Source organism: Aulonocara sp. 'chitande type north' Nkhata Bay, linkage group LG16 (genome assembly GCF_057382095.1).
Source record: "Aulonocara sp. 'chitande type north' Nkhata Bay isolate Kocher_YH1m ecotype deep benthic linkage group LG16, A_spYH_male_GT1.1, whole genome shotgun sequence".
Classification (NCBI taxonomy): Eukaryota; Metazoa; Chordata; class Actinopteri; order Cichliformes; family Cichlidae; genus Aulonocara; species Aulonocara sp. 'chitande type north' Nkhata Bay.
This window is the reverse complement of record NC_141359.1, coordinates 40,496,386-40,509,465: the sequence shown is the minus strand read 5'-3', so window position 1 is coordinate 40,509,465 and position 13,080 is coordinate 40,496,386. Positions and strand designations below refer to the sequence as shown.

At 47.6% G+C, this 13,080-nt stretch overlaps 1 protein-coding gene across 1 annotated transcript; it reads right to left on the bottom strand.

Moving 5' to 3' along the window:
• Window positions 1-1,320: 1,320 nt before the first annotated feature.
• On the bottom strand, window positions 1,321-10,527 carry LOC147312131 (interleukin-10 receptor subunit beta-like). The gene is made up of 7 exons (XM_086266704.1): window positions 9,319-10,527; window positions 8,940-9,063; window positions 5,173-5,345; window positions 3,291-3,445; window positions 2,446-2,596; window positions 2,217-2,362; window positions 1,321-2,096 (listed from the first exon to the last, which is right to left on the bottom strand). The coding sequence occupies exons 1-7, from the start codon at window positions 9,374-9,376 to the stop codon at window positions 1,950-1,952; spliced, it is 954 nt and encodes a 317-aa protein (XP_086122830.1). The 5' UTR covers window positions 9,377-10,527; the 3' UTR covers window positions 1,321-1,949.
• Between the last annotated feature and the right edge of the window lie 2,553 nt (window positions 10,528-13,080).

Here is a 13,080-nt window from a genome sequence, read left to right as displayed (position 1 = left end):
ACACAAGTAACAGTGAAGAAAAGAAAACTTTGCATTTTCATCTCATGTTCCAATTACAACTTAGATGTGACAAAATAGGTTTTAAGATCAGGTGTAGAGGTCAGTTTGTTTTATAAATGATTTAGATCATTTCATTACAGATCATGAAACTAAAATAGACTTTGTTTAAGAGAGTGAAGAAGAAACACCCAGTGCATCATGGGAATCCCCGGCAGCCTACGTCTATTGCAGCATAACTAAGGGAGGATTCAGGGTCACCTGGTCCAGCCCTAACTATATGCTTTAGCAAAGAGGAAAGTTTGAAGCCTGATCTTGAAAGTAGAGATAGTGTCTGTCTCCTGGATCCAAACTGGTTCCACAGAAGAGGGGCCTGAAAACTGAAGGCTCTGCCTCACGTCTCAAAATAAAGTTTTTCTGGTTCTGAGTAAAACCCTGAAACTTCCTGTGCTGCTGAAGTTCTGCATTTCTGTGTTTTCAGCGAGGATGTGGTTAAAAGTGTTTGTTTTTTTTGTCAGTAGCCTGTAAAAAAAACATGTATGTGACAGCTGACCTTTAGTCTGAGAGCCGGACCAAAAGAACAGCCCAGCAGAACAAAACATCATCGAGATGCACAAAATAAATAAAGGAGGGTTCAAATGATTCATAAATGCAGCTGAAGTGTGCGTCCACGCAGTGACTGATGGGAAAACAAGTTCAACTGGAGCGCCTCCTGCTGGCCTCAACGGCCCGTGTACAGGTAGCACTGGGGCCTCAGGGTGGCGCTACAGGGCTTTGAAATGAGGCCTGGCTGAGGAGTCGTCTTTGTCAGAGGCAAAATCAACTTGGTTGGCAACAGTTGCTCGAACAGATGTGTGGTAGACTTGCTTTTCAGGAGCTGCTACCGACAAACCAGCAAATAAACATCAAATATTTCCTCCCTGACATTTGTGAGCTTCCCTCAAACACACTCCGTCAGTCTTGTTGCTGCTGAACAATAAAATATTCAAAAAGTTTACCTGGTGATGTTCTCTCGCACGATCGCAGAAACACCAAACGACTGACACCACGCCGATGCAGTTCACAGGACAGAGCAAACGATCTGGAGAATCTTGTCGTTGTTATCGTTCCCCTCGCACGTGTTATTACTGCGATTTCAGCGTTTTCGCTTCACAACTAAAGCGTGCAGTTTACTTTGTGAGCACTCAAATGGAGTCCTGAAAAGCAAGTCTACCACACATCTGTTTGACCAACGCCACTTGATCTGGAACACCAGCAGCCAAGTTTGAGTCTGATTTAAAACGATGTTTCACGTGTTTCTGTAGCGAAGAACAATCAGAAGCATTTCATCCGTCACAAAGACTTTTATTAGAAATAAATCAGAGTATTTACAGTGTTCACACTTCTTCATCATAAGTTCTGCTGGACGGCCCGAATCCTGCCTGATGGAGATCCAAGGTGAACCCGCTGGAAACAGCAGAGGACGGCGAGGTCTCACAGCAGCTGGTGGCAAACCCAAGCCAACCTCATCCCCACATCAGTTATTACTACACCCAAACACACAGCCTGCAGGGCTACACCTTCACATGTAGTTATGTTGTAATCCAGTTACTGAACACGTAATTAAACTGGGCTACGAAGACAGAGCAGTAAAAGACCCAGACTGTCTCAGTACAGCCCAGCATCGGGTCACCTGGTTCCTACGAGCAGGAGCAGCAGAGGCTTCGGTTAACCTCCGACCATTAAAACCATTAAAAAACCAGTAGAAAGCAAAACATTTACATTGACATGAATAAACTATTAAAGTATAAACAGCAGCCTGTGACAGTGGGAACAGCTTCACCTGGGCCAGCTTCACCTGTTCTTGCTCGTCTTCATCACTTCACTGCTGCAGAGTTCACAGCTCTAAAACCTCACAGTCAGAGGCCGATTCTCAGAGTCTTTAAAGTGCATCCCACCCCCTCCTGCGCCTCCTAGCCCCCATCCTGTGAGGTATCAGGCTGAGTGCTGCACCCTCCTTCCTCCTCAGTCCTGTGGTCTGCTACGATGCTGACGTGGTCGCAGTGCTCAGAGGGCAGCGAGACTGGGTAGATGGAGTTGGGATCATTCAGCAGCAGAGACTGAGGGGGCGGGGCAGAAAGGTCAGTGTTAGATTAAAGAACACACTCACGCACATATTCACACACACACACACACACACACACACACACACACACACACACACACACACACACACACACCTCTTTAAAGTGTGGCGGCAGCACGACTTCTGGGCACAGGAACTTGGAGATTTGTTTCCAGTAGACCACCAGAGTCACCACCAGAGCCACCACCGTGGCCATGACCACAAACGCCACCACGGCCGCCACCCACGGAGCTGCATCCACTGTAAGAAAACCACACAGCAGCAGGTGAGCCCATCAGCGACACCTTGAGCGATTGTGACGGCTGTGTGACGGCGGTGCCTACCGTCACCGGTGCGCTCACAGACGACGTCGCTGTACTCGCTCGGTCTGGGGTTCATGTTGGTGATGATTTGGACCTGGACGCAGTATTCGCTCAGCGGGTCCAGGTCACTAAGAACCACTCGGTCCTGCATCATGTCACTCATTGTTTCTACCTGTAGGAGGCAGCAGAGGAGCTCAGCTGATTTCACTGTTTTCACTCTTTGAATTTTTAAAAGTTACAGTTAGGGATGCACCGATACTGGTATCGGTGCATCCCTAGTTACAGTGTGTAAAACATCATCACTAGCTGTCAGCAGTTTCTTACCCCTCACACTTTAAGTGCGTAGCTCTAACTACGGTGGCTGCTGTAGGACAAACATGCTTCTATGAGAGATCAAACACATGAAATTTGGACTGTACATCATAACGGTTGTGGCCGTATTCCTGCTACTGTTTGGACCGCGTCCACCTCCAAGCCTGTGGAAGGCTGTCAGTGCTGTTTACCTCAGCTGTCACTGGTGGGCGAGACGCCGCCACCTTTATTTAATCTGAAAGAGGCTGTGAAGCTCTGTGACAGGAGGCCAGTGCAAGTCAGGGAAGCTCAGCCATGAGTTGTTGAGCTTATGCTTAAGTGTCCTTAGCAATGCTGTTTCTGCTGCTTTTAGCTGGTTTAATGAAACTTTATTGTGCATCTAACATTGTTGCACCCAGACGCTTTGTGAACAAACTCTCGTGTGATATGAGAACGTAATCAAACTGTTTATCAGAGGGAAAGTGTGATTTTAGGACACTGGAGCCTGATATTAGCTGGCATAATGTTAGCTTCTAATAATATTAGAAGCTAAAACTACAAACCGGCGTTCCCACCTCTTCCTTCGAGCTGCTCTTCCAGTAGGTGATGTTATAGGTGGCCGAGGTGTACGTCTCCCTCAGTTCTGACTGCTTGAACACTGGGTCTTTAATGCTGACTTCCAAAGATGTCCCAGTGACATGAAGAGTCACATCAGGTGGACCGATGAAGGCTGAGGGGGACAGATGTGGAGAGACGTTTTTATTGGACAAAATCAAAGCTGCAGCTTCTCTAACAGTCCACTCCATCTGCTACAGCTCTGTTATGCCAGTGTGCTTGGAGCTGGGGAGGTTCCCACCATGACGGCAGACGGTTTCACTGAGGACACAGACAGAAACACAGAAACCAGGATTTCACTCTGACTGGACTGAAGTCAGCGACGGCGAGAGCTCTGACGAGCGAGACGCTGAAAAGCTCGCTCACGGTTTCATTTCTGATCGTCTTCAGCTCAGCGAGGCTCTTCAGACGTCCCCTGCTGAAGCAGTCATTGCATAACTGCAGACTCCCCACACAGCTGCTGCCACAGTCTGAACCGGAGCTGAAGGGGACCATCCTGATCTCAGGAAGCTTCTCTGAGACCCACCAAATGGTCTCATTCACCAATCTTTCATTTTACCTCCCAAAACTTGTTCTGTTAGATCAATGATCAAGTCAAGTCAAGGTAAGTCAAGTCTTACCTTTGCAGGAACGATCTAGAAAGAGTGGTCCATGCTTTTATTACTTCACGGCTGGACTACTGCAATTCCCTCTATGCTGGCCTAGATCGTTCCTGTCTACATCGCCTTCAACTGGTGCAGAACGCTGCCGCTCGCCTGTTGACCGGTTCAAAAAAAAGAGACCACATCACTCCGGTTCTCTGCTCTCTCCACTGGCTCCCAGTTGCTTTTAGGATTGATTTTAAAATCTTATTGCTGGCTTTTAAGGTTTTAAATGGCACTGCACCTTCTTACCTGTCAGAACTCCTTAGTACTTATCGCCCCAGGAGATCTTTGAGGTCAGCCGATCTGATGCTTTTAGATGTTCCCAGGTATAAATTAAAGACAAAGGGAGAGAGGGCGTTTGCTGTGGCTGCACCCAGACTGTGGAACAGTTTACCTCCTCACGTCAGATTCTCCAAAAGCCTAGAAACTTTTAAAACTGCTCTTAAAACTCACCTCTTTTCATTGGCTTTTAGAAAGGTTTAATTTATTTGTTTATTTATTTTTTATTTTGATCAACGAGGTGTTTTACGAAATTGTGTTCTATTGTATTTTTATCTGTATTTACTGTACAGCACTTTGGTCAGCCTTGGTTGTTTTTAAATGTGCTCTATAAATAAACTTGACTTGACTTGACTTGAATGATGACATTACACGAGGGAAAATAACCTTAATCATCTACAAGTCAGCTGTGAGGGTTATTATCTGCTGCCTTATAATTGTCAGCTGGCTTTTTAGCCTCTTCCTTTGTAAATACCAGACGACAGAGGGGAAAGTCTTGGCCTGGAAATCCACTAACATGGAAGCTTGGAACAAAACTGAGCAGCCGATGGGAGTTAGAGCAACATTTCCCACTGTGGAGCACATGTGGCACAACTGGAAAAGCTTCAGCTCTGTCCAGTAGAAGTGGCCAACGAGAGGATACCAAAAGCTCCCAGAAGCAGAGGTCTTGCTTTGTGCCTGCAGATTTCATAGTTTCAAATGCAGATAACTGCAGGGGTTAGATCCCCTCTCCAATCACTATGGGCTGGTTTTTTAGCACAGAGCTAAAATTTCCACCCGAGTGCCAAACGGGCAAAAGTTTCAGTGGGATAAACGACACCCATCAGCTCGTCATCGGCTAATACTCGGTTTTCCTCTCTGTGTCACGCTACTGGATCAGAGACAAACGAGCTCGGCACATATGACGAGATTCACTTACTGTGTCTGTCCATGTCAATGACGTTACTCTCCACCCAGCTGGAGCTCTCGGCCCCCCGATGCGCCCGCACTCTGCCCGTGTAACTCCCGTGCACGGTGATGGAGGAGGAGGTGAACTCACATTTGAGGGCTGATGTGTTTGTGCAGCCATTGTTGTATCCAGTTGCTAAGCTTCTGTAACAGAGAAACACAGCGATGGCGTCACAGGTGTGACTTCAGACAGATGTTCTCCTCTCGGGAACACGACCGCTGTTCAAGAAGATCTCACGACTTTATCCTGCAGGACGTGTGACGGCACGAAGCAAAGAAACTAACGCTCACACGAGCTGGCGGTGCTGGTTACATCAAAGCTGGAACGCCACGTTCACCGTTTGTGCATCGGGACAGAAAAGCGTGCGTTTGCTTTCTAACGAGTCAGTCGAGTGGAGGCGTTTCCCAGAACAGAGACGCTGCAGATAAGAGGACGTTTCTGTTGTGTGAACACCTGGACCGCAACAATAACAGCTTCGATTTCACCACGGTCCTCACAAACCACACCACACATATTAAAATGGCTTCAGTGGGCCGGAGAGCAGGAGAAAGGCAGGTGCTGTTCTTCCTGTAAGTGATCTGATTGCAGCTTTTCAGAAATGTGGAACAGCAGGACTGATGGTGCAGATATCACAGATTCATATGCAAAGCAGGACTAAACCGGTCTGCAGTCACTGCACTGTCCTCACCGTTTCAGAGCACGTGCATACTGTTTTTAAATAATCATTAAGGATCATCTGAAAACGCACAAAGGGAGCACATCGAGTGCTGACACTGACACCGCTTTAGAATCGTTTTTCAGAAAAGTTGGACGAGCTGCAACAAAAGGCTGGAGAAGAGTGTAAACCTCGACGTCTGCCAACTAAAGAGGAGGCCGGGTGTTTCCAGAGCGCACACAGCTGGATGGACACATCTGCATGGGCTCAGGATCATCACTGCGTCCACGCAAAGAAGACCCGGGAACGCCGCCGGCTTGCCTGAGCCGGGCACAGATGGAAGGCTGTGCCCTGACCAATCAGATGCTGAGATTATGTTTGGACATGACGGCGGTTGTGTCGGTTCCACAAACGCACCGCAGTTTAATCTGTTCATCTGAACATGACTCCGCCTCCTGACTTCTGCCTGAACGCACGTCTTCATCAGATCGACCTCATAAAGCCGAGATCTGACAGCGCAGGGAGGAGGGGCTGAGGTCAGAGGTCAACACCCACAAAGAAGCGAAGATGTTCCTGTGACGGTTTTACTCGACATCTCAACAGGAGAGAAAAAACACGACTAATCCACGAGTCTGCAAACACACTGTTCATCAGCGCACGGCGTTCTACAGAATAACCGCCGCACCTCTGCATCCAGGTAAATCCAGGTGTGATGGAAGGTTTACTCAGCGCTGAGTTTTAAATGTTTGTTCCTACAGAAAGACATCAGGTTCAAATTTATACTGCCTGCAGGAAAAACTCCTGATGCTGGACACGAGGGCACATTTATACAGACTCATGAAATCCGTTCTTCTTAGAATGATCTCTCCCAGAACAACAGCTGGAACTCACCGTTCCCCCGCTCTTGGATGAGTAACTTTTGTGACTTTGTGATTCCATAACTGCGTTTGTACTTCTTCTTTGGACACGGCTGTTTCAGTCTCCTCATCGCGAGGCACCATCAGCGCTTCACCTGGAGGTACAGGTGCTTCCTCATGCAGGGATGGCGGCGCGTCAGTTTGCAGATAATGAGCTTTTTGCAGGAGCCCATCGGACACAGACATGGTGGGAAGAGCTGAATAGGGTGGCGTTTCATAATCTGACGGTAATGGGCTCGTCGTGGGGGTCAGGTTTGCTCGCACGCGTGAGTACATCAAGGTAGGCGGGTCTTCTCAGGGGCGGTCTGTGGCCACATCGGATTTCATTAGTTCACATTCTGCATGGATTATCTTACTGACAGTTTATCCAACTTCCTCTATGTGGCCTGAACAGAGTACATCCTGCGCTCACAGGCTTTATTGCAGTCACTGTTCCTTCAGTCCATGCAGACCCTGGGAAAAGGCTCGCGCCTTACTTGGGACAAATCCCAGCAGGACCTGAAGCTCTGCAGCATCGCTGAACCGAAGGGTTTCATAGGAGAAAGCATCAGCGGATGTTTTATTGCTGCAGCCTTTCATTTTTTATTTTGGCAGGAGTGAGCAAACGTGCACTCATTCTGTATGATGTCAGTAGTTTATAAAGATCTAGGAATATTTTAACTTTCCACGTATTCCCAAGCCAGTGTCCTGCAGGTAAAACTTCTTCATAATACTTTATGAACTGTCCAGAATGGAGCCTCTGGTGGGCCGGTGCTGGTCCCCAGGCCTCATGTTTGGCATCCCTGATTCAGAGAGCAACTAAAAATATGACAAAGCGAAGTGTGACCTGCTCCCAAACACTGAGGTGATCGGACTCTTCGGAGGAAGAATAACGTCCATTTCTGAGCCCAGCTGCTCTGGAATCTTTGATTTTCCACTGACAGCGACGAGTAAGACCCAAAGATTAAGTTTCCTTTTCTAGCTCGCAGTGTGATTAGGGGTGGGTTTTTATAATCGATTCATCGATTAAAATCGATTCTGGCTTGGATAACGTAAAATCGATTCATTAAAATCCTGAATCGATTTTTTTATATAAATTTATTTTGCCCGAAATGCCAGAATCTCAGGTGAAATCTCACAAAATTTCAAGAACCACCAAACAGCTAAGAGAGTAAATGAGAGCAGGAACACGGATTCTGCACAAAGACTTAAACACACAGCGCGAACCCACGGATCAGAATCAGTGAGATGTCGCCTTTCTCACGGTCGGGGCTGAAAGCCGACAGCTCGCTGATTCTGATTCGGCGGGTCCGTGTGTTCACGCCCTTTATGCGCTGATTCTAAAGCTGTTAGTTTGATGTCTCTCCAAACAATATTGACCGAACCAGCAGCAAAAGAAGATCCAAACTACGCTTCACATAAACATCGTCATGTATTCACTCTGACTTTTACTGTTTTGCTTCGACCACGATGCACAGCTCTCTCTCTCTCTCTCCCTCTCTCTCTCAGTATACTTCAAGAACAGTTTCCCGTCTAAAAATCTGTTTTCTTCATTATTCGCTTACTTGTTACGCACAAGACTACCGTTGTTTACAGGCTGTCGGCCGACTTTCTTTTTTTTTCGTTTTATATACTTCCGAAAAGAAAACCTAATTTCTGCCGTTCAATACTGAACAAATTAAAACTTTTTGAAATTATGCAAAATGCTGTGTCTCTAATAAAACCGCTGTAACTTCAGATTACAATCATGTGTTGATTAATGGTTTTCTTTCGTTTTTGATGTACTGCAGAATATTTTTATAAAATCCCAGGCCAGGAAAATCACCTTCATGTTTTTTTGTGTTTTATCTTCAGCTACTTTGACACAAAGGCCTCTGCTGTGATGCTCACACCTTTGATAAAGTCTTGCGTGTGTCAGCTTCCTTTTTATAGATACAAAAATATGTAAATGTACTGATCTGAATTATAATATTTCTGACTGTCAAAATTTCCCAGATTCAAATTGAATAGAATCGAATTAAATCGAATCGGAATTGAATCGATTCTAGAAATCAGTGACGATACCCAGCCCTAAGTGTGATGATCGCACTCGCCCTCCTGAAGGTAAACATTCAAACTGAAAGTGACTCAGTTCTCTGACACTAAACTGCGATCACCTGAAGCTGTCACACCCGCCGGTGACTCACCTGTACTCGGCCGTGTAGGTCAGAACATCGGTCGTCCCTTCAGGTGGATCCCACCTGAGCACCAGGTCCATGTTGTAGGACGTCAGTCGGACGTGGGTGGGTGCGCTGAGCCCTCCTGAGCCGGCTGAGCACAAACACAAAGACATGAGCGCTGTTCGCTGACACTAAAACACACTGCTGTCTCTTGTGCTGGGGTCAAAGTTCACCTGTCTGACTGAGTAAACAGCAGACTGTGCTCTGGGTTTCAGCTCACAGCTTTAGTTTAAACACTCGTCACTAGCTGAGCTTTCTTTTTGAGCTCCAGACGCTCTGCGCTGCCTTTCCCTCCGTCAGACCGCCTCCTCCTCCTCACCTGCCCTCAAAGTAAAGGTGTGCTTACCTGCGGAGCCGCACAGTGCGTAAAGCGCCAGGATGAAGGCGCACACAGAGGCTGCCATGTCCCCGGCAGGTTCGCCGCTGTCAGTGTGCTGTGATCCGGCTCCGAGTGTGTTTCCTGGTAGCTTTCACGGCAACAAGAGGCGGGGAAGTACGCGGAAGCGAAACTGGCGTGTGCGCAGAAACGAGTCCGGCTTCAAGGAATCAGAGCGCGCTGGAAAAAGTGTGGGTTCACCCAGAGCACGCGCACACGGGGTGTCACGTGCCTTTATTTATACGTGGGTTTATTTATGTGACAGCGCGCATGTCTGCTGCTTAGTCACAGGCAGACGAACCAACAGCACCGAGTTATTCCGAAACGGAACCGTAGCACTTCTCAACGTTTTCACCGACACTTACTTTTTACAGTGTGCAGTCACGTGGGCAGGTGGCAGCTTTAGGGGGCAGGGGGGTTCGGACTCGCGGTGTGTTCAAGCTGAGGCTCGGGTCAGTCTGTGGTTGAAGTCATTATGACAGTGGGCCTCATAAGGAAGGAAGGCAGGAGTGTGTGTGTGATGCTGTGAGGACCTGTTCACACACTCGTGGTGACGGAAACACACTGAAGCACAAAACATGCAGTTCCTCTGACGTCCAGTAGGGGAAGCAGCGAGCCCGTCCCCGTAGACTCCCATGTTAAAGCTTCCCAGCAGATAAGCATGTTTGCAGCACTGTTTGGTCCCTGTATTTAACTGATAACACAGCGAGCGATGACGAGTGATGGCTAAGGCCTGCTTAGAGACGTAGAAGCTACGCGGGTGCATGAGGCTCACCCACAGTGCTTTGCAGCTCTGGCTGCATGTCTCTACAACGCTGCATGAGCGGGATGGTGTTTGACTCTTCAAGAAACAAGGCCTCCAATTCAGGAGGAACAAAGCAGTCTCCACTCGACACTGGACTCCATGACTCGTGTGTGTGTTCCTGTGTGCTTTCACTGCTCTCTCAGTGTGTTTGGGATCATCGGCGTGCTGAAAAATGAAGCTGCTGCCAGTCAGATGTTTCCAGATGTTCCTGCGTGGTGGATCAGACTCTGTAATTCATCAGTTTAAGATCTCCAACAGCACTGACTGACCTGAAACCATGACACAGCCTCCACCGTGCTTCACAGATGGCTGCAGACGCTCACTGCTGGACCTCCTCCTGACCTCCTCGTACACACTGACCATGATGTGGATCCATCTCTCCATCACACCTGTTCCTCTGACCTTCAGTCCAGTTCTGGTGTCATTTTCAGCCTCAGTCTGTCCTCCTGTTTCCCTTCATTAATTAGAAAAATGCATACGCTATCGGACCTAGAGCCACAAATCGACCACGCCCAAAAAGTGCTATAAAAAATTTATATATTAATATTTTATTCCACTTTAAATTAGCCAATCTTTTAAAACTACTTCTCCCTGAACTATCCATGTAAAGTTTTAATTATATTTCGGGGGTTTTAACCCTTTTAATCGCAGTTTAATTACATGTGCGCACCGTTTTTTTTAGCCCCCCGAAACAAAACGAAATATTTTTTAAAAAAAACATTTGAAGTAATATTTGATTGTTATTATAATTAGGCCTTTAGATGGACTAAAGATTGGCACCAACCTTCATTTCGATCGCCTTTTTTTTTTTTTTTCCGGACCAGAAAATGGTCTCCAGGCGGCAAATGCTTCTCCTCTAGGCCGGAATCGGTGCATGCTCCCGGGTTGACTCGCGACGATGACCGGGGCATGTTGCGTCGGACCCCTTTTTCCAACACACACATCCGGTACCACGTCACAACAAATACGTCATTTCCTGTTGATTAAAAAAAAAAATCCAACCTCAAACGGTCCTGGGGCCGAAAATTGTCCCGCCCGATCAGCGGGCGAAGCCGCTGCAGCACGCCGGAAATGACGCTTCATTCCCCGCAGGTCTCTTTAAGCAGCCCGCTGTTTTCCAGCCCCGGGTCAAATGTGGAGCAAGGGCGCCACCCGGTGGACAAATAAAAAAATTACAACTCTAAGGCCAGTACTGCAAGCGGAAGCGGAAGCATTACCGATCACGATCGATTTGACCGTAATTTTTTTGCCGTGAAAAATAGCGTTTATAATGGGTTTCAATGGGGCACAAATCGACCACTAGGTCCGATAGCGTAAGTTTATCGATAGCTTAGCCACTGAAGCTAATTTCCGGAAGTCATACTGAAATTTTAACAGTAAATGTGACCGAACTTTTTTTTGCAGACTTTCGCTATATTCCATTCAACACTGTGCAAATGGCAGGTAATCAAAATTTGAAAATAGCCACAAATCGACCCAAGACCCTCCAGGGGTTTTAAGAATGTCTTCATGACAGCATTTCTGATGAGGTTTCAGTGAACTGTGGACCGTCGCTCAGGTGCTGTGTCAGGTCTGTGATGGATTTGACCAGTAAGTGTTTAAAGTTACTGGTTTTAGAGCATGTGCAGCGCCATCTTGTGCCAGTGCATTGTGTGACGTCACCCTCTGCCTAGTTTGAATGTTGAACTGGACAGAGAGTCAGAGAGAGGCGGCCTCATGGAGGAAGCTCATGTTGAGCCTGACGAAGAGTTTTGGGAGAGTGGCGCTGAGAGCGATGATGCAGATGTAGAAGTAACTGTCTCTCAGGATCAAAACAGCATCGCGTCCGTTCAAGAGCTGGGGAAGCTGTTTCATGAGCGCTGCGAGGAAGGTTGTGGCAAATGTGTAGTCCAGCCATCGACCACTGAGACAGCTGAAGAAGGACTTGGCCGGGTCCAAATACATCGATGGCCATGACCTCACCTGGAACTCTCTGGTTCGGTCGCCATGGAGTGCAACACCTCCATCCACGCACGTCTCACCACTGCTACGAGTGCACTCCATTTTTGCATTTTTGGTACACCGCTGGTCTGGAACATCTGTTTACAAGAGTGGGGGAGTATTCAGAGAGCATATTCCATCCCTGATACACTCAGTCTCACACACACACACACACACACACACACACACACACACACACACACACACACACACACACACACACACACACACACAGCATGAGCTGTAAGATAGGAGCCACGCTCAAGACCTGAATGAGGTCCTGCAGAGGAAGCACCACCAGGCTGAAGGAGACCGCCATCCTTCACCACATCACCACTCTGCACCTGTGGTGACCTGATGATGAGGTGTGAGCATCCTCCCCTGTAGAAGACAGCAGTCAGCCCCTGCTTCATTAAAACTCTGCTGTTTGAGCTCCTGTGAAATTCGACCTTGACAAAGTGCTCCTACAAAAGTGTGAAACCTCAAAAGTTAAACATACAGGACGACCAAGAGGGAAAAGTCCCTGTAGGTGAGCTTCATCAATTTATCGCAGCACCAGAAGCAGAGAGGAAACCAGAGGATGCTGAAAGTGGCACAAACAGCTGTGCTGGAAAGGAGGTCAGCAATCTGTCATCACACCATGATGTCAGACGAGGCTTCCGAGCTTTGGAGAGGACGTGTCTGCCACGCTCAAACACCGGCTCAGCATAAAGGTGAAACCTGACAGAGCTCTCTGCGATGGGACGGCCGTGCAGATGTTCAAATTCAGAAAACCCCAGAGAGCACAAACGAACAGAGCACAGCAGGTCTAACGGTGTTTGTACTGTTCATACTGCAGCACATTACTGAAGAGCTGCACTCTAAATGATTCCTACATTTGTATGGATGTGTGCATGTACATGTCTATACTGTTAGATAGCTATTACTTGCATATTTCCACAGCCCTT